Consider the following 22,079-nt stretch of genomic DNA (forward strand, 5'->3'; position numbering starts at 1 on the left):
CTATTTTGGTCATCATTACTTTGCTGACTGTCTTTAAGATATTTTGTATAACGTCAACAGTCACGTTGAAAGCGAAATATTGTCTCATGTTTTGTGAATCTTTAGTTATCGCATTATCCACATTTGATTGATCAAGTTCTTTTGCTATATTTTCACGACTGAATTGGAACTATCAGTTTAACTATGAATCTAGACAAAAAAATTAGACCGAACTTGCCAATCAACTGATAAAATCGGGAATCGAACAAAAAATCTATCTAAGTAAGTCATTTAACCATTAACTATAAAACATGTAACTAAAAACTAACCAAAAATCAAGTTTCCCCAAATTTTACGGTTCTTATAATTTAAGAAAAGAAATTGAACTCAAGTCTGAAGAGTGATATTTTGTCGAAAAGAAATTGTGTTTTTGAGGGCCAAGACTGCAAATTCTAAAACTTAGTGGGTTGCTCATCTTATTGCTATTTTTACTCCCATGCCAACCCTCCACTTTCACATTGTGGGGGACTACATAAAATACTAGCAATTGTATTCTAATGCAATAATGCAAAACTTCTTCAGTCTTTACTAACCAATTTGGTTGAAGACATTCATTTTCTTATTTTTAATAAGATAAATCAAGTGGACGAATTGATTTTATTTTTGTGATGTTCAATCAAATTACAAAGTAATAAACTTTCTATTAACAGACAAGAATTTGCATTGGATCTAAGTTAGTTATGTGAAAATTTAACCTTAATATCGTCGTTAGTATTTATAATATATACAAATACATAATAACTTATTTATTTTTGACATTCGATTCTAATTTTGCAATTTCCTTGTTTTAACGTAATGTTAGCACTTAATAAGTAAATAATATTAGTCTTTTTATCAAGTGATCATCATTAGTATAATTTTAGAAACTTAAGGTGATAATTATTTTAAAAAATAACTCCAATAATCATTAGTGTATGATAATTGACGCAATTAACCCTATTTATTGAAAAATTACAATTTTCTTTGTTTTGGAAATTAAAATTCAAGCTTCTTGTTAGAATTGGTAATTGAATTAGAACTATTCGATTGCCTTGGCATTCCTAATATGTAGGTCAAGACATCTTTGTTTATCAGAGTTTGAAAAACCAAGCTCTCACACAACATCATTGTTCCTTTTTCGTTTATTGTTTCGATAGTTGGGAACGTCTTTGTAGAATCAAAATATATCAGCAATCACAATGCCAACCATCAAATATGATATTAGACTTCTCAAAGATTTGATGAAACGATGTGTATCCATCCCAAACTTTTATATTACACGGAAATTCACACTCGAAAACAACCCTAATTGTTCGTTTGGTATGACATAGGCATATCAATGCTTTTCTTTTCTTAGCTTTTCATTTTTTTTCTCTCTCGTTATTTCAGTCCAATTTTAATTAGAACGGAATCGAACCGTTATTTCATTCTGGGTGGTTAAGATGAAAATGGTGAACGCTAATGTAACGTGACTAACTAACGTGCACCGTCATCCTTTCTTTCGCGAGAAGAAAGGCACCTGGCCTTCACCCACGTATATAAGTCCACCTCCGCATTCTGTCTTTTCCCTTTTATCTCTCCACACTTCTGTAGGTAGTCCTCCATAACTCTCTGTAGCATACAACGGATTCAGAGCACAAAATCGTAGTAGAAGGAGCGATGGCGGCACTACAGTATCTTGACACCCTGAGGAATACTCACCCGGAGCTTTCTGAGTGGTACAACACGCTTGCAGATCTGTACCAGCGCAAACTCTGGCACCAGCTCACCCTCAAGCTCGAACAGTTTGTCGCCCTCGCTGTCTTTCAGGTCCCAATTCCCAAACATAGACGTGAACTGAAATTCGCGTTTTATGGATTTGATTATTTTTTATCTGAATTATTTGCGATGTTTATTGGCTTTTAGGTTTTGTTTCTAGTCAGAGGGATACTTGGTCATTCTATGGATTCGGGGAATTGGGTTTTGTTCGAATGCTAGGGTTTCGGGTGTTTCGAGTAGGGTTTGGGGTTGGGATTTTTTTTTTAAAATTTATTATTGGGTTGTATATGGAGATTTATTTATTTATTTTTATTTTTTGAAAATTGGAAAATTTTCCTTCTTTTTCCCTGACGTTATATGCGAACCAGCTGTTGAATAAAACTTTCAATACTAGAAGTCTATGGGAAAATATTGGAGAAATTCGACAAAATTTGCAATGCAAAATTTGGATTTTTGTTTTGCCTTAAGTCAAGATTTAACAAAAATGGCAGCATTTTGATGTGCAAAGTTTGAATGTTTGTTTTGCGTTGATTCAAAATTTGACAAAATTCATGAAATTTTGTTATGTGGAGTTTGTCTGTTTGTTTCTTCTTGATTCAAGATTTAAACAAAATTAATGGCATTTTGATTTGCGACATTTGGTTGTTGTTTTTGTCTCTGGTCAAGATATAACAAAGTTAATGACATTTGTCATGCGAAGCTGATTGTTTTGTTTTGAGTCGATATTTAACATAATTCATGGATTATTTATTTATTTATTTATTATTATTATTATTATTATTATTATTATTATTATTATTATTATTAGTTTTGTCTTGATTCTTCTTTGCAGGTATTTGCTATTAGGGGTTAGTTCGAGGTGCTATATGGTTGAATGAGAAGATAGTGTGTTGTCATCAGCTCTGCAAATATTATTTATTTGTCTACTGATTTAAGAAATCTTTGAACATACTAATCTCCATTTCAGTTTATGAATAACCTAGTACAAAAAATAATATTATTCCATTATACAGGCCATTGGAAAATCATTTGTACAGAAAAAAGTATTTGTTGTGTATGAGTAATGGCGTGATAAGACTCTAAATGGAAAACGAAACTGAACTTGAAATAGATGATTGATTGAACTGAAAAGAACAAAAATTACAGATATGAAAATGATTACGGGACTCCTTTTCACACTCAATAATTGCCTGCCTATTATGCTCCCTTATGTTCTTATTTATAGCCCACTCCTAACTACTTCACCCTTTGCCATTTGCTGCCTAACAGAATTCTGTTTCTACTGCCCACCTTCCCCCTTCAGTCTTCTAGAATATGTAAACCGTATTTGGGGTTTATCAATACCCCCAGGGTCCAAAGACACCTTGTCCTCAAGGTGGAAGTTAGGAAATTGTTGGCGTAATGTTTCTGCCGACTCCCAGGTAGCTTCTGATGGAGGCAAATCTTTCCACTGTATAAGTACTTCCTTGCTTAGACCCTGCCCTGCTGTAGAACTCCTAACCCCCACGACTTGTTCAGGTTTAACCATCCACTCCAGGTGCTCGGTTAGGTGAGGAGGAAGTAGTTGACTTACTTCGTTTGACCTCAGAGCCTTCTTCAGCAGAGATATATGGAAGACAGGGTGTATGGTTGCAGCAGGGGTTAGTTGTAAATGGTAGGCGACCGGCCCCACCCAATTTATAATCTCAAACGGTCCAAAGTACTTAGGCCCCAGCTTTTCGTTCTGCCTTCTTGCCAATGAATGGAGGCGGTACGGCCGTAGCTTTACATACACCAATTCCCCTACTTCAAAATGTAATTCCCTTCGATGTTTGTCAGCCTCTGTTCTCATTTTGTTCTGAGCTTTAAGGAGATGTGCTTTAAGTTCGTCTAGCATGCTATCCCGGTCCCTTAGTTGCTGCTCCACAGAATCCACTGTTGTCTTCCTGCTGCCATAGCGGATTAACGGTGGTGGTTTTCTCCCATAGACCGCCTTGAACGGGGTAGTGTTGGTGGATGTCGGGAAAGTGGTATTATACCAATATTCCGCCCAAGGTAGCCAAGTGGACCAGGTTTTGGGCTTATCGTATGAGAAACATCTCAGATAGGCCTCCACGCATCTATTCACCACTTCGGTTTGCCCGTCGGTTTGGGGGTGGTAAGCCGTACTTCGCTTGAGGTAAGTACCCTGCAGTTTGAATAGTTCCGTCCAAAATTGACTTAAGAATATTTTGTCCCGATCAGAGAGGATAGAGCGAGGAATTCCATGGAGTCGCACTACCTCCTTGACGAAAATTGTTGCAACACTAAGAGTGTGTTTGATTGACATGGAAAATATCACCTAGAAAAGAAAATATTTTCCATCTTTTGTGGAAAATAAAAATCACCTCTATCCAAGGAAAATATTTTCCTTAAAAACAAGGAAAATTAGGCATATTTTCAAAAGTTGGAAAATGTTTTCCAGGGAAAAAAATAGCAATCAAACACTCCAAGTACAAATTTGGATGAAAAACTAATATTTTCCATGGAAAATAAATGTAATCAAACACACCCTAAATGTTGTGAATGGATGTCTCAGTGGTAAGAAGTGCGCATATTTACTTAAGCGGTCAACGATCACCAGGATGGAGTTAAACCCATTTGACTTAGGAAGTCCCTCCACAAAGTCCATTGAAATATCCTCCCATATCAGATTGGGGATGGGAAGAGGTTGCAAGAGCCCGGCTGGTGAGAGCGCACTAGTCTTATTTTGCTGGCACATAGGGCATTCTTCCAAAAACTTCCGAACATCCTTCCTCATCCCTGTCCAATATAGATCGCCGGTCAGCCTCTTGTAAGTCCTTAAGAATCCTGAGTGCCCCCCTACAGCACTATTATGAAACTCCAGTAGTAACTTAGGAATTAATGGTGATGTGTGGGAAAGTACCAATCTCCCTTTATACAATGATTTTCCTTGTTTGACCGAATACCTGGGGTGCGCTTCCGGTTGTCCTGCAATTCTTTCTTAATTTTAGACAACAGTGGGTCACCTTCGACTTGCGCCTCAATCATCTGTACATCCAATGTTTGTGGAAAGGTGAGAGCTTTTAACTCGACTGGGCCGGAAATTCGAGACAATGCATCTGCTGCCGTGTTCTCAATCCCAGGACGATATTGAATTTTGAATTCATATCCCATCAGCTTGGTTATCCAGCGTTGGAACTCCCCAGGTACTGTCCTCTGCTCAAGGAGATATTTGAGGCTACGTTGATCAGTGTGGACGATAAATATCCTTCCTAGAACATAGTGCCTCCACTTCTGTATAGACAGCACAATTGCCATTAATTCCTTCTTGTAAATGGATTTCTGTTGGGATCGACTGGATAGAACCTGGCTAAAAAATGCAATGGGTCGTCGATTCTGCATAAGAACCGCCCCCAGTCTATACCCCAAAGCATCGGTCTCAATAACGAACGGTTGTGAGAAATCCGGGATTGTGGTCATGGCCCTTTTTAGATTCAGGAAAGCTGCCTCTGCCTTATTATTCCACCCAAAGGCGTCGTTCTTCAACTGATCAGTGAGGGGTCGTGCAATGGTTCCATATCCTGCCAGAAATCTCCTATAGTAGCCAGTCAATCCTAGAAAACCTCATAATTTCCAGATATTACGATGAACAGGCCAATTACTCATGGCTGCAATTTTGTCTGGGTCGGCTTTCACACCTTCTGCTGAAACAAGGTGCCCCAGATACTCTATTTGTTGTTGGGCAAAGAGGCATTTCCTTTCATTGGCATATAGTTTGTTTTCCTCCAAGGCTGAGAAGACAAGGTCCAGGTGTCGTTCATGTGCTGGTAGATCTTTACTGTACACCAAAATGTTGTCAAAGAACACAAGTACAAACTTCCTTAAGAAATTTCGGAATACCTGACTCATCAATGATTGAAAAGTTGCCGGGGCATTAGTAGGCCGAACGGCATTACTAAGAACTCGTAATGACCTTCGTGGGTCCTGAATGCAGTTTTTGGCACATCTTCCTTCCTTACTTTGATATGATGATACCCAGACTTTATGTCCAATTTTGAGAATATCGTTGTTCCATGAAGCTCGTCCAGTAACTCATCGATCACTGGAACGGGAAATCTTTCCGGTATTGTTGCTTTGTTCAGAGCCCGGTAGTCCACACAAAAACGCTAGCTACCGTCTTGTTTTACTAGTAACACGGGACTTGAAAATGGGCTGATGCTAGGTTGAATTATCCTTGCAGCTAGCATCTTCTTGACCAACCTCTCGATCTCGATCTTCTGGAAGTGTGGGTATCTGAAAGGCCTTACACTGATTGGATCAGTCCCAGCCTTCAAAGAAAAAGCGTGGTCCAAGCCCCGGGCAGGAGGTAGCTCTCTTGTTTCTGTGAACACCTGCTTATGTTGTTGTATTAATTTGGACACCCCTTCAGGTATTTCTTCCTCTTTGCCCATTAAAGCTCCACATTCTGCAGGTTGCTCCATTTCTACCCACAATCCTTGGCCCTCTTTCAATAGGGCCTTCACCATCTCTCTCAGGGACACCGCAGATTTATTCAATCCTTGGTCTCCTCTCAGTGTCATCCAAGTTTCCCCCATCCGAAACTTCATGGTTAGCAATTTCCAATTCACCTCCATGAAACCCAAACTCCCAAGCCACTACATCCCCAATACTATGTTGGTGCTGCCCAACTCTAAGGGCAAGAAATCTTCCACAATGGTTAGCTCTTGCAATTTCAGCACTATTCTTTTGCAAATCCCTCGTCCAGTAACCGATTCCCCTATCCCCATGATGACCCCGTAGCGGTTTATGGCCGTAGTCGGCAAACTTAACCTCCGTACCACCTCTTGCGAGATAAAATTGTGGGTTGCCCCACAGTCGATGAGCACAACCACGTCAGTGGGCCCAACTATCCCCTTGAGCTTCATGGTTCCGGGAGTAGTCAGCCCAACCACTGAATTAAGGGATAATTCGATTTTCTCACCCATCTCCAGTGGAATTTCCTCCGCCAGACCCCCATCTGCATCTTCGTCTTCCTCGCCTTCCTGGACCAGTAATACCCGCAATTCCTTATTCTTACATTGGTGGCCCACCGTGTATCGTTCTTCACAGCGGAAGCACAAGCCCTTATCTCTTCTCAATTTCCACTCCGCGTCGGACATCCTCTTGATCGGACCTTCTCTTCGCTGGTTCGATCCTTTCTCAGCTACCGTGATAGTCTTGGTCGGGTAGGTCTCCAGTTTAGCTGGGTTGGAATGAATTTTGAAACCCCTCTGGGCCGTTGTTTGTTTAAACCTGTGGAGATTCCTGTATTCTACCTTTTGGGCTATCTCCATGATTTGGCCCAACCCCTTTGGGCCCAATAATCTAACTTCTGCTTTGATATTCGTTTCGAGTCCATTTAAGAATGTACTCTCCATTACCTCATCCGGTATTCCAGCCAGAGGAGCAGCTAACAATTTGAACTCTCGCCGGTAATTTGCCACCGTGCCTTCTTGGTTGATGGCCAAAAAATTTTCGCACAGGCTACCGTTATACGTCGCAGGAGTTGCTGCCAACCTCGAAATGGTTCCTCGTTTCGGCCCACCTCAGCCACGACAACGCATCTCCATCCAGACTAACCCCTATCGCCCCCATCTTCGCCTTCTCCGTTAATTCATTTACCTCAAAATATCTTTCCGCTCAAAAAAGCCACCCATATGGGTTATCTCCACTGAAAATGGGCATCTCCAATTTCTTCACCCGTCGCCATTACCTCCTTCATTCAGGTCGTGTACCATGGTTACTCTCCCCACACTGGCCTCTCCTGGTCCTTCTGGCCATTTTTCCTTGCTCAGCGTGTGTTGGGTGTTCTCCGTTCTTCGATGGTCATGGATCGGGATTGGCCCTTCCGTGATGCTACCACCTCCCTCACTGTTACTGTTTAGTGCCCCCTTTGAGATGGAGAGGGCCGCCATTGACTTCCTAGTCTCCTCTACTGCTAACATCATTTTGGTCATGTGCTTGGTCAACTTTTCCACTGATCTTTCTAACCCCGGTAGGCATTGCAATTCCGTTTTGATATCCTCCACCTCCTTCTCCATTGAATCAATCCTACCCTCAGTTTTTTTTTGAGCCATAGGAACGAACGTGCTCTAATACCAATTTGATAAGACTCTAAATGGAAAACGAAACTGAACTTGAAATAGATGATTGATTGAACTGAAAAGAACAAAAATTAAAGATATGAAAATGATTACGGGACTCCTTTTCACACTCAATAATTGCCTGCTTATTATGCTCCCTTACATTCTTATCTATAGCCCACTCCTAACTACTTCACCCTTTGCCATTTGCTGCCTAACAAAATTCTGTTTCTACTGCCCACCTCCCCCCTTGAGTCTTCTAGAATATGTAAATCGTATTTGGGGTTTATCATGGTGATGATATAATCCCTTGGCCATGCTTAATATCAAACTAATGATAGTTGGGTTCATCATTTTATTACTTTCTTTGAAAGGTAAATACTCATTTAATGATAAATGTTAATGCAAGATTTGGAAATTTACTTGTCGAGTTATGAGTATAACATTACTTTGGAGTTATAATTATAACAGTTAGTTTTAATGAACTATACGTGGCATTACATGCATATTTGATTGGCCTTTAAAAACATATTCATTTAGAAAATTCATATGCATTGGTTTAAAAAAAATAAAAACCCTCGAGCAGTGCTCACCTAAGACCTTCATTCAACCCCTCAAAGCTTGTGCTCTGAGTACCATTTATCCATTATTATGCCTCGTATTTACTACTTATTGAGATGCATGCCTCATTGTATAAGCCTTGAGTCGACTGAGGTTTGCACCAGTTTGTCTTTCCATTTCGAATTTTTACTACTACTCTAAGCTTTTGGGCTGGTTTTTTGTAGCCCAGAACGCTTGAGGTTAATTTGACTTATTTCAAACACAACCCAACTGTAAATGCGAAAAACTACAGGGGAAAAAAATCAGAGAAGAAAGAAGCAAGCAACCGAGCAAATGGAGGGAGCATGCCCTAGTTTCACGGGGTGCCTTTCTTCTTGGCACAGAAAGGGACACTGTGCGGCAGTAGTCTGCTCCGCTAAACTACCTTCCGCCTTTTCTCGGTCGCATTGGAACGAAAGAAAATTTGATTGCAATTTTGTAGAAAGCTTACAATAGAGAATTTGAATACATTGAAAGTAAATTGAACATTGATTGATGAAAACTGAATATTACAATTAATGAAAGTAGAAAATTACAAATGCTGGTGCAGGGGGCGGACACCAGTGAGTTTGAAAGAATTTTGAATGACTAATACCCCCTATAATAGCATTATGAACAAAAACCCAAGTGACGAGAGTAGACGTTTAAAAGACGAGGAATCATACTAAACATTTACCAATATCAGAGCTATTTTACAATTGAAATAACTATTAAAATGAAAAGAAAATTACAACTCAAACTTGAAGTAATATTTACAATGTGCGGCCGAAGTTGGGCAAACTGCGACTGCGATAGTCTCAAGGGGCTAAGTAAAGTTGCGGTCCTTGACATTCTCCCTCATTTGTTTTGGCGACATCCTTGGTGCCATCAATGCATGATATACTTCAATTAATGATTTGAAGGCTCCGAGATCTTTTCCTCTTTCCCAAGTATTCTCCTCGCTGCTGCATCCCATCAATTTAACCAAGTACTCCTGATGATCTTTTCTAGAAGCTCGAGTGATTCGATGGTCAAGAATAGCTTCAGCAACCTTCTTTCCAGCTTTCTTCAGTTCAAATACAGGTCGCTTTGGCTCATTTCTAGATGCGTCCTCCTTATCCGCAAAGTATGGCTTCAACACACTAACCTGAAGGACCTTGTGGATTTGACACCATGAAGGGAGTTCAACTCTGTATGCAACTCTTCCAATCCTCTTTACGATGGGTAATGGTCCGATGTATTTTGGCGACAATCTTAAGTCTTTCCCTCTTGTTGGTTTGTAAACATTTCTGTCGGGAAGTTTAACCATTACCAGATCTCCAACATTGAATTCAATGAAACGGCGCTTTAGGTCTGCAGCCTTTTTATACCGTTTTTGAGAAAAGATAACTCCGAGCAATTTCAATATTTCGTTTCCACTCTTGAGAAAAGTTCTTTGCTTGAGGGGACTTGGTACTTCGTTCAATATCCACTGTATGAGGGAGTAGCGGTTGCTGGCCAGTAACAATCTCAAAAGGACTCTTATTGATAGAAGAACTCTTTTGGGCATTGAAGCAAATTTGGGCCGCATCCAAAAGTTTTACCCAGTTTTTCTGCGAAGTAGGGATAAAGTGCCGAAGATATTCTTCTAGCATAGAATTGAAGCGCTCCGTCTGTCCGTCAGATTGTGGGTGAAAACTAGAACTCATGCTCAAAGTTGAACCAAGAAGTTCGAACAAGAACCAAGAAGTTTGAACAACTCAGTCCAAAATATGCCGGTGAAACGAGGATCTCGATCACTGACGATGTCCTTAGGCAGCCCCCAGTATTTGACAATATGTTTGAAGAAGAGTTGAGCTGTCTCTTCCGCTGATACATACTTAGGCGCTGTAATGAAGGTTGCATATTTTGATAGACGGTCCACCACGACAATGATAGTGCCAAAATCCTCAACTTTTGGCAACCCAATAATGTAGTCCATCGATACACTTTCGAATGGTCGGGTTGGGACGGAAAGGGGCTCCAGCAAGCCCGCCTTTTTCTGATGATCTGCCTTATCTTGCTGACAAATAAGACAAGTTTTTACATATGTTGCAATGCCGTCCCGCATTTGGGACCAGTAGTATGCACGTTGTAGTAGTGCAAAAGTGTGTTCCTCTCTGGGATGACCTGTCCAAATTGTGTCGTGGCATTCCATAATTAGTGATTTCCTCAGATCTCCGCCCTTAGGAACATATAGGCGGTCTCCCTTTGTCTTCACTAGTTCCCCATCTAGCCAGAACTGTCGAGTTTTACCCTGCTTGATAAGGTCGACCAAATATTGGGTAGCTGGGTCCTTCTCCATAAGTGCCCGAATTTGGTCTCTAGTGTTCGTGGAGACTGCACTCCCTGAAAGAGCAGCTACAGAGCAGATGGCAGCTAAATCGGCTCGTCGACTCATAGCATCAGCAACATGATTACTAGAGCCGGGACGATACTCTAACATAAAATTAAACTCTGAAAGGAATTCCTGCCAGCAAGCCTGTTTGCTCGATAGTTTTGGTTGGGACATGAAGTGACTAACTGCAGTGTTATCTGTCTTTACAATAAATGGAGACCCAAGCAGATAGTGACGCCATCCTCTGAGACAATGGACAACTGCTAACAATTCCTTTTCATGTGCCGAGTAACGACGTTCTGTCTGGTTTAACTTCCGGCTTTCATATGCTACCGGATGTCCTTCTTGCATGAGGACTTCACCAAGGGCAAAATCTGAAGCATCTGTATGAATTTCGAATGGTTTAGCCATATCCGGTAAGGCTAAAACGGGGTTCGTCCACATGGACTTCTTCAACCTTTCAAAAGCAGCTTGGCATTGGGATGACCAATCCCAATCCTTATCCTTCTTTGTCAATTTAGTAAGGGGCAGTGCAATTTCTGAGTAGCCTTTCACAAATCTTCGATAGTAATTGCATAACCCTAGAAATGAACGTACATCATGTACGATTTTTGGTTGTTGCCAATCTTTGATGGCTGTAACCTTCTTCGAATCCATGCGAATTTTGCCTTGTTCAATGATGTGACCCAAGAAACTGATAGATGTCTGAGCAAATAAGCATTTAAACGGCTTAGCATAAAGTTCATTCTCTCGTAGCCGATTAAAAACTTGCCTCACATGCTGGACATGTTCCTCCAATGTCTCGCTGTAGATTACTATGTCATCCAAGTACACCACGACAAAATCATCTAAGAACCCGTGAAGTACCTGATTCATCATAGTACAAAATGTTGCTGGAGCGTTTGTTAAACCAAAAGGCATCACTTTAAATTCAAAGGCTCCATATCTGGTTACCACCGTAGTTTTTGCTTTGTCTCCCTCCTTGATCCGAACTTGTCAGTATCCGGACCTAAGATCAATTTTTGTGTAATACTTCACCCGACTCAGTCGATCGAAGCAATCCGCAACCAATGGGATAGGATAGCTATTCTTTACAGTGATCTTGTTCAAGGCTCGATAGTCGCAGCACATTCTAAGAGAACCATCGGCCTTTTTTAGAAACAATACAGGAGCTCTGTATGGCGACTTCGCAGGCACAATGATTCCACTCTCCAGCATTTCCCCCAATTGCTTCCTAAGCTCTTCAAGCTCAGGCTGAGACATACGGTATGGAGGTTTGGCGCCTTGAATGAGTTCAATCTCATGATCAACCGTCCTTCTTGGTGATAATTTCTTTGGTAATTCTTCCGGCATGATATCCTCAAATTCCCGAATAAGCTTTTTAACGGGTTTTGGGATAGGACCATTTGCTTCTTCGATCTCCTCTAATCGAAGAGTGCACAAAAAAGAGGGTTCATTTCTCTTGAAACCCTTACTAAATTGCATGACTGAGATACTCTTCTCGCCCATCCTCCCAACCTGTGTAGGGATGACACACGGCTTATTACCCATCATCATTAACGAATCGGAATATGGCAACACTGCTGTCTTAGTATCCCGAAGAAATTCCAATCCTAGAATAAGCTTGAAATCATTCATCTGAACTGCAGATAAATTTGTCTTTCACTCGAAAGGACCTGCTTTGATCATCACCGATTTCGCCACTCCAGGTATTGGTTGAGCAGCGGAGTTGATTGCTTTGACTTTTCCACTGCCCTTTTCTAGAACAAGTCCGAGCCGCTTTACCTCGGTACATGCAAGGTAGTTGTGGGTAGCACCAGTATCCACCATAGCCCTGATTGGCTTCCCATTGATTTTTACATCAATGAACATTAAGCCTTTGGCCCTACAAATATGAGCCTTCGCTTCTTCCATCTTTGCCTCTTTCAATGAGACGTCATCCTTTTCAGCAACCCGATGCGATAGTGTGTTGCACCGATGTGAAAATGCCCCAACTACTTCTTCATCCTCTTCAGAGTCTGTCTCACTGTGACAATTAGCCTGTGGGGCCTTTTGTTTTGAACTTGGCCCGCCACTTGCTAACTGACAATATGCATTCACCATCCGCTTCTGAGGACACTCCGACACCCGACGAGGTCCTTCACATAAAAAGCACTTCCATTTGGGAGTGGCATCAGTTCGGCCCTCCGTTGCTTTTCCTTTGTTCCAGTTGTTATTATTACTGCCGTTAAAATTTCCCTGACGGCTGTTATGATAATTTCCCTGAAAGTCACGGGTGCTTTGATAGGCTCCTTCTCTATTTTAAGAGTAGCGCTCTCCCCCATTTGGGTTCGAGCTGGGTCTGTAAGATCTGTTACCACCTCCAATTGCTTGATTATTCCCCGAAGGTCGATCTTTTCTAGATTCTGTTTGGTAGTCGCTCAAGCATTCAGCGGCTCCCATGGCCGTGCTTAAATCAGTAACCTTCTGTCTTTGAAGTTCTGTGCGTGTTCACGGTTTCAACCCTTCCATAAAGGTGAAGAGCTTATCATTTTCTGACATATCTCCAATATTCAGCATATGCCCTGAGAAGGATTTCACACTCTCCCTGATAGAGCTCGTGTGTTTCAGGTCTCGAAGAGCCCGTCGAGCCTGATACTCGACATTTTCCGGGAAAAACTGCGATCTGATCGCTTCCTTGAGGAGATCCCAAGAATCAATTCGAATCCTGTGGGCCTGAATGTCCGCATATTTGGTTCGCCACCATAGTTTTGCGTCTCCACCCAGATACATGGTAGCCGTGGTTACCTTTCTAGCTTCATCTTCGATCGAAGCTGCTAGAAAGTACTGTTCCATATCAAACAAGAAGTTTTCGACTTCTTTTGCATCACGTGCCCTTCCGTAGGTACACGGTTCAGGAATTCTGAGTCTAGGAGCATACTCGGGTGTGGGAGTTTGCCCATTGCCCACCGCACGTTGGAGTACTCGCAATTAAGCTCTCAACGCTTCCATTTCATTCTGCAGATCAGGAATGATTGCAACAGCTTCCGTCATTGCTGCGCAAGCTCTTTGGCTTTCATCCAATTGTATGTGTAATCCACGAATCTCAGATTCAGCCATCTCGACTTTTTCCTCGAGACCTTCCATAGCATAGCACAACCTAGTAGTTGTCTCATCAAGCGCATCCACGCGTTGTTTTGTAGTACCCTTCTTTTGAGGCTCTACCACTTCAGTGGTGTGTGATGTAATTGGATCCATAGCTTTCTTATCGAGGGGCGTGAGCCGCAACTCTGATACCAACTTACACGGGGTGCCTTTCTTCTTGGCACAGAAAGGGATACCGTGCGGCAGTAGTCTGCTCCGCTAGACTACCTTCCGCCTTTTCTCGGTCGCGGCGGGACAAAAGAAAATTTGATTGCAATTTTGTAGAAAGTTTACAGTAGAGAATTTGAATACATTGAAAGTAAATTGAACATTGATTGATGAAAACTGAACATTACAATTGATGAAAGTAGAAAATTACAAATGCTGGTGCAGGAGGCAGACACCAGTGAGCTTGAAAGATTTTTGAATGACTAATACTCCCTATAATAGCATTCTGAACAAAAACCCAAGTGATGGGAGTAGACGTTTAAAAAACGATGAATCATATTAAATGATTACCAATATCAGAGCTATTTTACAATTGAAATAACTATTACAATGAAAAGAAAATTACAACTCAAACTTGAAGTAATATTTACAATGTGCGGCTGAAGTTGGGCAAACTGCGGCTGCGATAGTGTCAAGGGGCTAAGTAAAGCTGCGGGGTTTGACACCTAGCCTCCTATTAACGAATTAAGCCATCTCCCAAGTGAAGTTTCAATATTTTCGCTCATGATTATTGGCATAGGGCCTAAGACGTGGAACTTATCTATTTTCTTTCTTTTATACTTTCTCGTAATTGTCTCTGTTTTTTTGTTTCTGTATTTTTTTAGAAGTCGAAGCATTGTTTTTTATTACCCCCTTTTTTTTCTTTAGACAAACTTACTCTTTGCTACTCTATTGATTGATCCATTTAAGTTCAGAATTGCATCATAGACTTCTTTAATTTCGAGTGTACGGTTTATTATGAGTATTATTTTGGATTTTGGAAAAAGTTTTGAATGATTTTATTTGTCTATTTTAGGCTAGCACCTTCTGTCATCGAGGTAAAATTCATCCATACCTAATTTAGCCTTTATAAACAATGTCCATATGCTTATTTTGAAATTACCTTTGTGGTTCATCAAATTATATCTGGAGCTGTCACATTAGCCCCTGTTTGGCAACAAATTTTAAAAATTCATTTTTCCACGAACTCATTGTCAATCCCACATTTTATGGACCCACAAATTTTGGATCTCGCATTTCATCAAATTTTGTCAAAATCAACTAAATTCTGATTTTTAGCCAAACCAAAAAGGGGCTTGCTTTCCCTTCTAGAACTTGACGCTATATGCTGTTGGCACTTATTTGGGTTATGATTGCTGGGCCAGCCCAAAAATTTGTGGCTTTTAAGTTTTGAAAACTTTGTTGCCCAAGCTAGTTAAAGTTCAATTGGTTCACACCATATAAACTTTCATTTAAGTAATGTCCTGTAAATTCTTGTGGAAAGCTGGTAAGTCCACTTTTAGGATGGGGACTATGCTCCATGTCACTGTTTAGATTGAGACGAGACAACTTCTTGTCATATCTCTTTTACTTAAATTCTAGCTGCTAATGGCATCGCAGACTATTTATCTCTTGTCCTGTCTGTATTCCCAAGTGTTTAAAGGTTTTTCTGATTTTCTTTTGTACTTGTCTATAAAAGCTTGAATGCTGTATAACATGTTGCATTTTCCTTTGTTCTCATTATTTCAATTCTTATGTTTCGGTTTAATTCACAGTTCACATGTTCATTACTTCTAATTTCAGGCTGGTGATGCTCTAATACAGCTGTACCACAATTTCATAACCGAGTTTGAGACAAAGATCAATCTCCTCAAGCTTGCTCATTTTGCTGTCATAGTTTCCCGGCAGTATTCGGAGAAAGAGGCTGCCATAAATTATCTTGAAGGAGTGATTGAAAAGCTTCGTAATACAAAAGAGATGCGCATTGAGGAGCCTATTCTTTATATAAAGATGCAGATTGCTACTTTTAAGCTTGAGCAAGAAGATCATAAAGAGTGCAAGAAACTCTTAGAGGATGGGAAGAGTACACTTGATAGCATGACTGACATTGACCCATCTGTGTATGCCAGCTACTATTGGGTTTCATCTCAACTTCATAAATCTTGTCAAGAATTTGCAGATTTCTATAAAAGCGCTCTTCTTTATTTAGCTTACACTTCTGTGGAGTCTCTGTCAGAATCATTTAAGCTGGTACAGTAATAAATGTCTTTTTTTAATCATTTAAGGAGAAGCTTACTATCATTAGTGCCTCTCATGTAATAAAAATGAAGATTGCTTGTTTGAGAGCTTGATATATGGATATTGAGAACAAATTATATCTGATGGTTCTTTTTCTCATCATTAAGAAGTAGGTGCTTAACTTTTCTAATCATTTAGGGGTGACACATGCAATTATTGTTCAGAAAGAAATCACCTGTAGAGGGGGCTTAGTCCTTACATGACTACTTGGCGCCTAGCTGAAATAGATAGTGAGGTAGTGTGAGAAAGTCAGGGACTGTTTAATAGTGGATCCTGTGGTTGGTGGTGCATTGGGCATGTCTCTTTCTTTTCAGAGCGAGCCTTGGTGAGATGGATCATTTTCTGTATCTTCTCAGGGTGTTCTTGCATGAAATTTATATTCCTATTCATCTAAGGTTCAAGTGGTTCTATTGAACATTCTTTATTTTGGTATGCTGTATTTTCTATTTCATCCGATGGCCTTCATCCTATATCTGGACTTTCTATTGTTAGTATCTTGTTTTATTTTCTTCCCCTTCCTCAAACCTTGCATCATTTATTTAATGATAGAAAAAACTGTTGCATGCATGTCTCAAGGTACTTGAGTGTTATTCATATAATTATCCTGGATTATTGTTTTTTGATTTTATATTGTGATATCTTTGACTCTTACTTGGTCAATTTCATGGTGACTTTTTAAAAAAGGTTTCGTAATCATTTTAAATTCCAAACTGCATAGTTGACAATGCGGTGCTTGGTGTAATTTTCAGGCCATTGTCATTTAGAAATTTGTAATTTGTGTTACAGTTAATAATTATGTATTTTATATGGTGCTTCTCATAATAATATACGAGCCACGTAAATGCTCTATATCAGTGGATGTTCAACCTAATATATCTTTCGTAAAATTCTTTTTGATTGACATGATATTGGCAATTCTATCTTCACATGTTAAGCTAACTATGTTTTCGTTATCTCCAGGATTTGGCATTTGATTTGTCCCTATCAGCATTGTTGGGGGAAAACATTTACAACTTTGGAGAACTCCTTGCTCATCCAATTGTAAGTTATATCTCAGCATCGTGTTCTCTTCTTCCTTTTACTTTTCTCACTTACTAATCAAAATTTAATCGCTTGAATTTCATGAAGGTTATGGTGATATATGCTTGTGGTGTGTATATGTTTTCATTTCTCTCATTATAGAAGCTGAAAATTGGACTTCTTTGCACTGCTTGACAGCGTGAAGTTTAACACCAATATCACTTGCCATTTTCTGGCATTGGTTAAGTCGAGTTGAATGGATTGTAGCAGCAGTAGGTAATAGCTTTTAGCACTTTCCATTTATCTACTAAATGGTTGACTAGAGTAAAGAGTCAAGTAAGGGGAGTCATCATTTCCTTTATGCTAAATGGTGAAGGAAAAAGCATTTTCTTCAAAAGGTCTTTTCTTCCTTTTAGGTGAAAATGGTAGAAATGTTAGAAGTTGTTGAGTGATTCACTTTCGTTGAAATGTTAGAAGTTGTTGAGTGATTCACTTTTAACGAAAGATGGTGATTGTTCAATTGGGAGGATCAAATTACACTCTTGTTAATTTCTTTTGCTGTAAATAATTGTAATTCTTCCATTGGATAAAAAATATTCTCAATTTCAGTTTCACAGTCAAAGTCTTCGTTTTATTTTAGGTTTTCAGGAAATTTTCCAGTTAGTCGCACTTTGTTTTTCATTCATAAATGCCTACCTTTGTTCCTGAAGGAAAATGGCTGTATATTATGGACTACAACTAGAAAATAGGCAGTTTTCAATTTTCATTACTGAGACACCATACATCATATTAACATATGTAACTGGCTTTCCAGAGAAATATTAAACTAAAGGAAAACAATGTCTAATAAGTGCAAGTCACGCACAAGACATAGACTATGGGTAGTCGAGGTGCATTTGAAGTGTTGTAACGCATGTTAATGTTGCCACGACTGATGATTAGATTTTAAAAGATTTCATCAGGCATTCTAGTGAAATGGAACTCAAGATTTTGATTGTTGTGTATGAAATATCTCATGAAGGTCTACCCATTCACAAGCTACGTGATTGTGTGGTGAGAGGATAGGAAAATTGTTTGTATATCATATTGTTTTTGGCTACAAGTGTCGGCATGTGTTTTGGACCTTGATATTTGGATCAAGCTTTCAATAGACAAGCATAGATTAAGGGTACATGCTTTTGTCATACTTTTGGTTATATTGTACATTTTGATGGTTTGAAAGGATAATGATACAGTTAATAGATTAATTAAGTTCCAGGCATTATTATAGTTTGTGGCACTTACAAGGGCAATTACTATTTTCAACATAGCTTTAATCTATTTTTTGTGGGCAGACTGAGTAGACAAGCACAGATTATAGTTAAAATTATCTATTAATTGACTATAAGTTGAAATTATAAGTTTTTCAATGAAAACCTGTTGATACTTGAAACTGCTAATCTTGGGTTATCCTCTGTCCTTAATCAAATTATAATTCTTTGTATGATGGGATGCCTGCTAGTAGATAAGCATAAATTGATCATCCCTATAATCCATAATTTAATGTTCACCTTTACTTTCTTCAGTGATTTCCCGAGCTGCATTTTGTTTAGTATTTTCTATTTAAGTCAAAAATAAGTTTTACAATTATTCTTGGAAATTATATAAGCTAATAATGAACTATTAGTAAAACTTTTGTGTTTGCCTGTGAAAGTCAAATGTGCGTATTCTATTGTGGATGAAGGGAGTATATAAGGAAAGAAGCTTGGGTAATGAGATTATGGCTCATCTTTTGCCAATTTTCATCTTATAAATAATAGAATGAGATGCAGTAGGCTGGGTGCTGTAAACAACATTTGCTGTTGGGAGTTTATATTAAATAGGATGAGACAGGAAATATGTTTGCATAACAATGCATTTTAAAGGCTGTTGAAAATATGTTTTTGTGCTATATGGTCTGGAACATCAACCAGCCATCATGTCTTCCATTTACTTCATTCATTTTATTTTCTTTCTATGGTTTATTCTAATCTTGAATAAATTTGAATTTCTTCAGATTTGAAATGAAAATCAATATCAAAAATGGATTTCCTCTATTGCACTTTTTAAAATGGACTTCAGTCTCAAAGATGGACTTCCTTTATTGCACTTTTTAAAATGGACTTAGCATGAAATGAATAATGTTTGGTTATATGACTCAAACTAGCTCATGATGAAGAAAGGAACTGTCAGATTTTCGTGGGAAGTTTTTGACAGTGTTACAAAATTTGCAGGGCATCATCTGTTAAGGCTAGCCCTATCGAACGTGGGGGTAGACTCTGGAGAGAGCCCATTTCGCGGTTGCTTGATAAACAACTATAATGTTTTTGGATGGGCTTCTATGACTTAAAAGTTAATCTGAAAGTGTTTCCAACCATATGGTGTTGCTCTTTTGAGTTTTGATTACATTTTTGTGTAGTGGATGAGACCAGCATGGATATGTAAATTTGGTCATTACATCATTCTCTTTTTGAAAATGCCTTGATTGGACTATTTACTAGTTTTGATTCCATTTTTGTGTAGTGGATGTGACCAGCATGGATATGAAAGTTTGATCATTACATCACTCTCTTTGAAAATGCCTTGATTGGCTTGTTTACTAGTTTGGATTTTGATTGTTTTGGAATGTACAGGTAAAAAGTCTCATAGGGACTAAGGTAGAATGGCTATACTATATTCTGGAAGCATTCAACTCTGGCAACTTGGTTCGTTATCAAGAATTGTGCCAGGTTCATATGGCTGCTCTTAGTGCCCAACCAGCATTGGTGCAGAATGAGAAGAACCTTCTGGAGAAAATTAACATTCTCTGCTTGATGGAGAATATTTTTAGGTGCGTCAGGAGAATGATTAGATTACTGTTCTGAGCGAGGTACTTCCTTTGTTCATAATGTGATCCCTTATTTAAATTCTGACAACACATTTACCTGCAGTCGACCATCAGAAGATAGAACTATTCCATTATGTGTCATAGCTGAACGAACAAAGCTTACTGTGGAAGACGTGGAGTATCTTCTTATGAAGAGCCTTTCAGTAAGCGTATTAAGTATATTATTTGTTACTTCTGTGGCTTCCTTGTTGACATGCTTGACCAGAAAATTGCTGTCTTTTGATTGCACGGGTTATATTGATGCTTATGTCATTATGTCCTTCGAGATTTTGAGCAAGAAGGGTTACATATTACATTTTCTGTGTTCATTGGTCCCACTACTTAACTTGAGGAAGATGCTAATTATTAGAAAAACAAGTCTGATGCGCTATTTCATTTAATCAAAGTGATACTGCAGTTATATTAACTGTTTAGGGTTTGTTTCCTGTTTAACCAGACTTTAAGCTTTCCTGTATTCATGTGAATATAAAATGGGTTTCTTGGGCAATAAGATGCTTTGGAACAAATGCAGATAGAATCCTGTAATAGTAGACCTAATAAGACGGGATTCAAGAATTACTAACGGGTTATTTGAGCCCAATTTTTATTGAGAATAGGTTCTGTAATAGTGATTTTTTTTTTTGGAGAATGCGTTGAAAAGTGGGGAAAAATTTTGGGTTTACGTGTAAAGTTATTGTATTTGGAGAATGTGTGGTTGAAAATGAGTTTGAGGAAAAATGAGTTTTAGAAATGGGGATCAAACAAGGGCTAATTATAACATCAATTGTAAAGTTCCTGCAACTTTGACTTTTCTTTGAGCTATAATTTGAGTAAGAACACGACTTCTACTTTGCATTATACCACTAGCATTAAACATGTGTTTGACACTCCTTTCAATTAGAATTTGTCTTTACAGTACCTAGGTTTTTTGATTTTTTACTCTCTGCCTCAACGAGGTTGACACATTTTAAGCTATTAAATCTCAAGTTTTTGCTTCTACTGTTTTCAAGCTAAACATGTTACGGTTCTACTAGTATGCTTGAGGTTGAACTTCCACTTTATGATATAAGTGTGATATATATATACCCAAATGAATTTTGGTTCGACCTGTGCTGAAATAAATATACACACTTCTATTTTCCCCCCTCTAATGGAAACTTTAAGCATTAAAAACACGTGTTTGCACAAAAGAAGAATTCGAAGATGATTTGTAGCCACTTTAATGCAATTGATGCTTGGTTTTTATTGTACCGAAGTCTTTGGATTTATTGATATACTTGGTGTATTAAGTCGTCGTCTTTTATTTTTTGGGCAAAAAATCCTAGAATAATGCAAGTCATTTGCTGTTAAGTTGGGGTAGTTAGTTCTTTGCCGATAATATATAGTTATTGAAAATTACTTATGGCTGGAACCTCTCCGAAGGTTGGTAATTGTTTGTTTAATTTTATTGCAGGTGCATCTGATTGAGGGAATTATTGATCAAGTTGAGGAAACAGTTTATGTTTCCTGGGTTCAACCAAGAGTTTTGGGGATTCCTCAAATCAAATCATTGCGTGATCGACTGGACAATTGGATGGAGAAAGTACACACTGCATTGTTATCTGTTGAGGCAGAAACCCCTGATTTAGTCGCAGCATAACTTTAGATCCGAACCTTGTCATATTCATCTGCCACTCTCTTTCTGGCCAGAACATAGTCTTATGTCGGAAGAGGGCAAATTTAAGTTTCTTTGTTGACCCGTGTGCTTAATCACATAATTGCTCGCATTTTCAATTTTTGTTTTAGGGAAGCAGCAACATATTTCTCATAATTTCAAGTTGTGCCTTGGTACTCCCTACATAACAGACAACTGTTTCTACTGCCTCAATTATCTCATGCATGGAACGGTGTAGAACTAATTGTTTTATGCGCAATTTTTGCTTGTCGATGTTTCTTATATCGTGTTACGATC

The 22,079-nt window shown here is 39.0% G+C and overlaps 1 protein-coding gene across 1 annotated transcript; it reads left to right on the plus strand.

Moving 5' to 3' along the window:
- Nucleotides 1-1,458: 1,458 nt before the first annotated feature.
- Nucleotides 1,459-22,023, plus strand: LOC111396357 (26S proteasome non-ATPase regulatory subunit 13 homolog A-like). Its single transcript, XM_023022774.1, has 6 exons — nucleotides 1,459-1,827; nucleotides 15,730-16,176; nucleotides 17,185-17,265; nucleotides 19,896-20,092; nucleotides 20,193-20,292; nucleotides 21,582-22,023. Exons 1-6 carry the CDS (start codon nucleotides 1,678-1,680, stop codon nucleotides 21,765-21,767), a joined length of 1,161 nt encoding a protein of 386 aa, XP_022878542.1. The 5' UTR covers nucleotides 1,459-1,677; the 3' UTR covers nucleotides 21,768-22,023.
- The last annotated feature ends 56 nt before the right edge of the window (nucleotides 22,024-22,079 follow it).

Source organism: Olea europaea, chromosome 6 (genome assembly GCF_002742605.1).
Source record: "Olea europaea var. sylvestris chromosome 6, O_europaea_v1, whole genome shotgun sequence".
Lineage (NCBI taxonomy): Eukaryota > Viridiplantae > Streptophyta > Magnoliopsida > Lamiales > Oleaceae > Olea > Olea europaea.

Coding starts and splice junctions, on each gene's coding strand:
- LOC111396357 (XM_023022774.1), top strand. CDS start 1,678: ATGGCGGCACTACAGTATCTTGACACCCTGAGGAATACTCACCCGGAG. Junction 17,266..19,895: donor AACTCCTTGCTCATCCAATT/GTAAGTTATATC, acceptor TGGAATGTACAG/GTAAAAAGTCTCATAGGGAC. Junction 20,093..20,192: donor TTGATGGAGAATATTTTTAG/GTGCGTCAGGAG, acceptor ATTTACCTGCAG/TCGACCATCAGAAGATAGAA.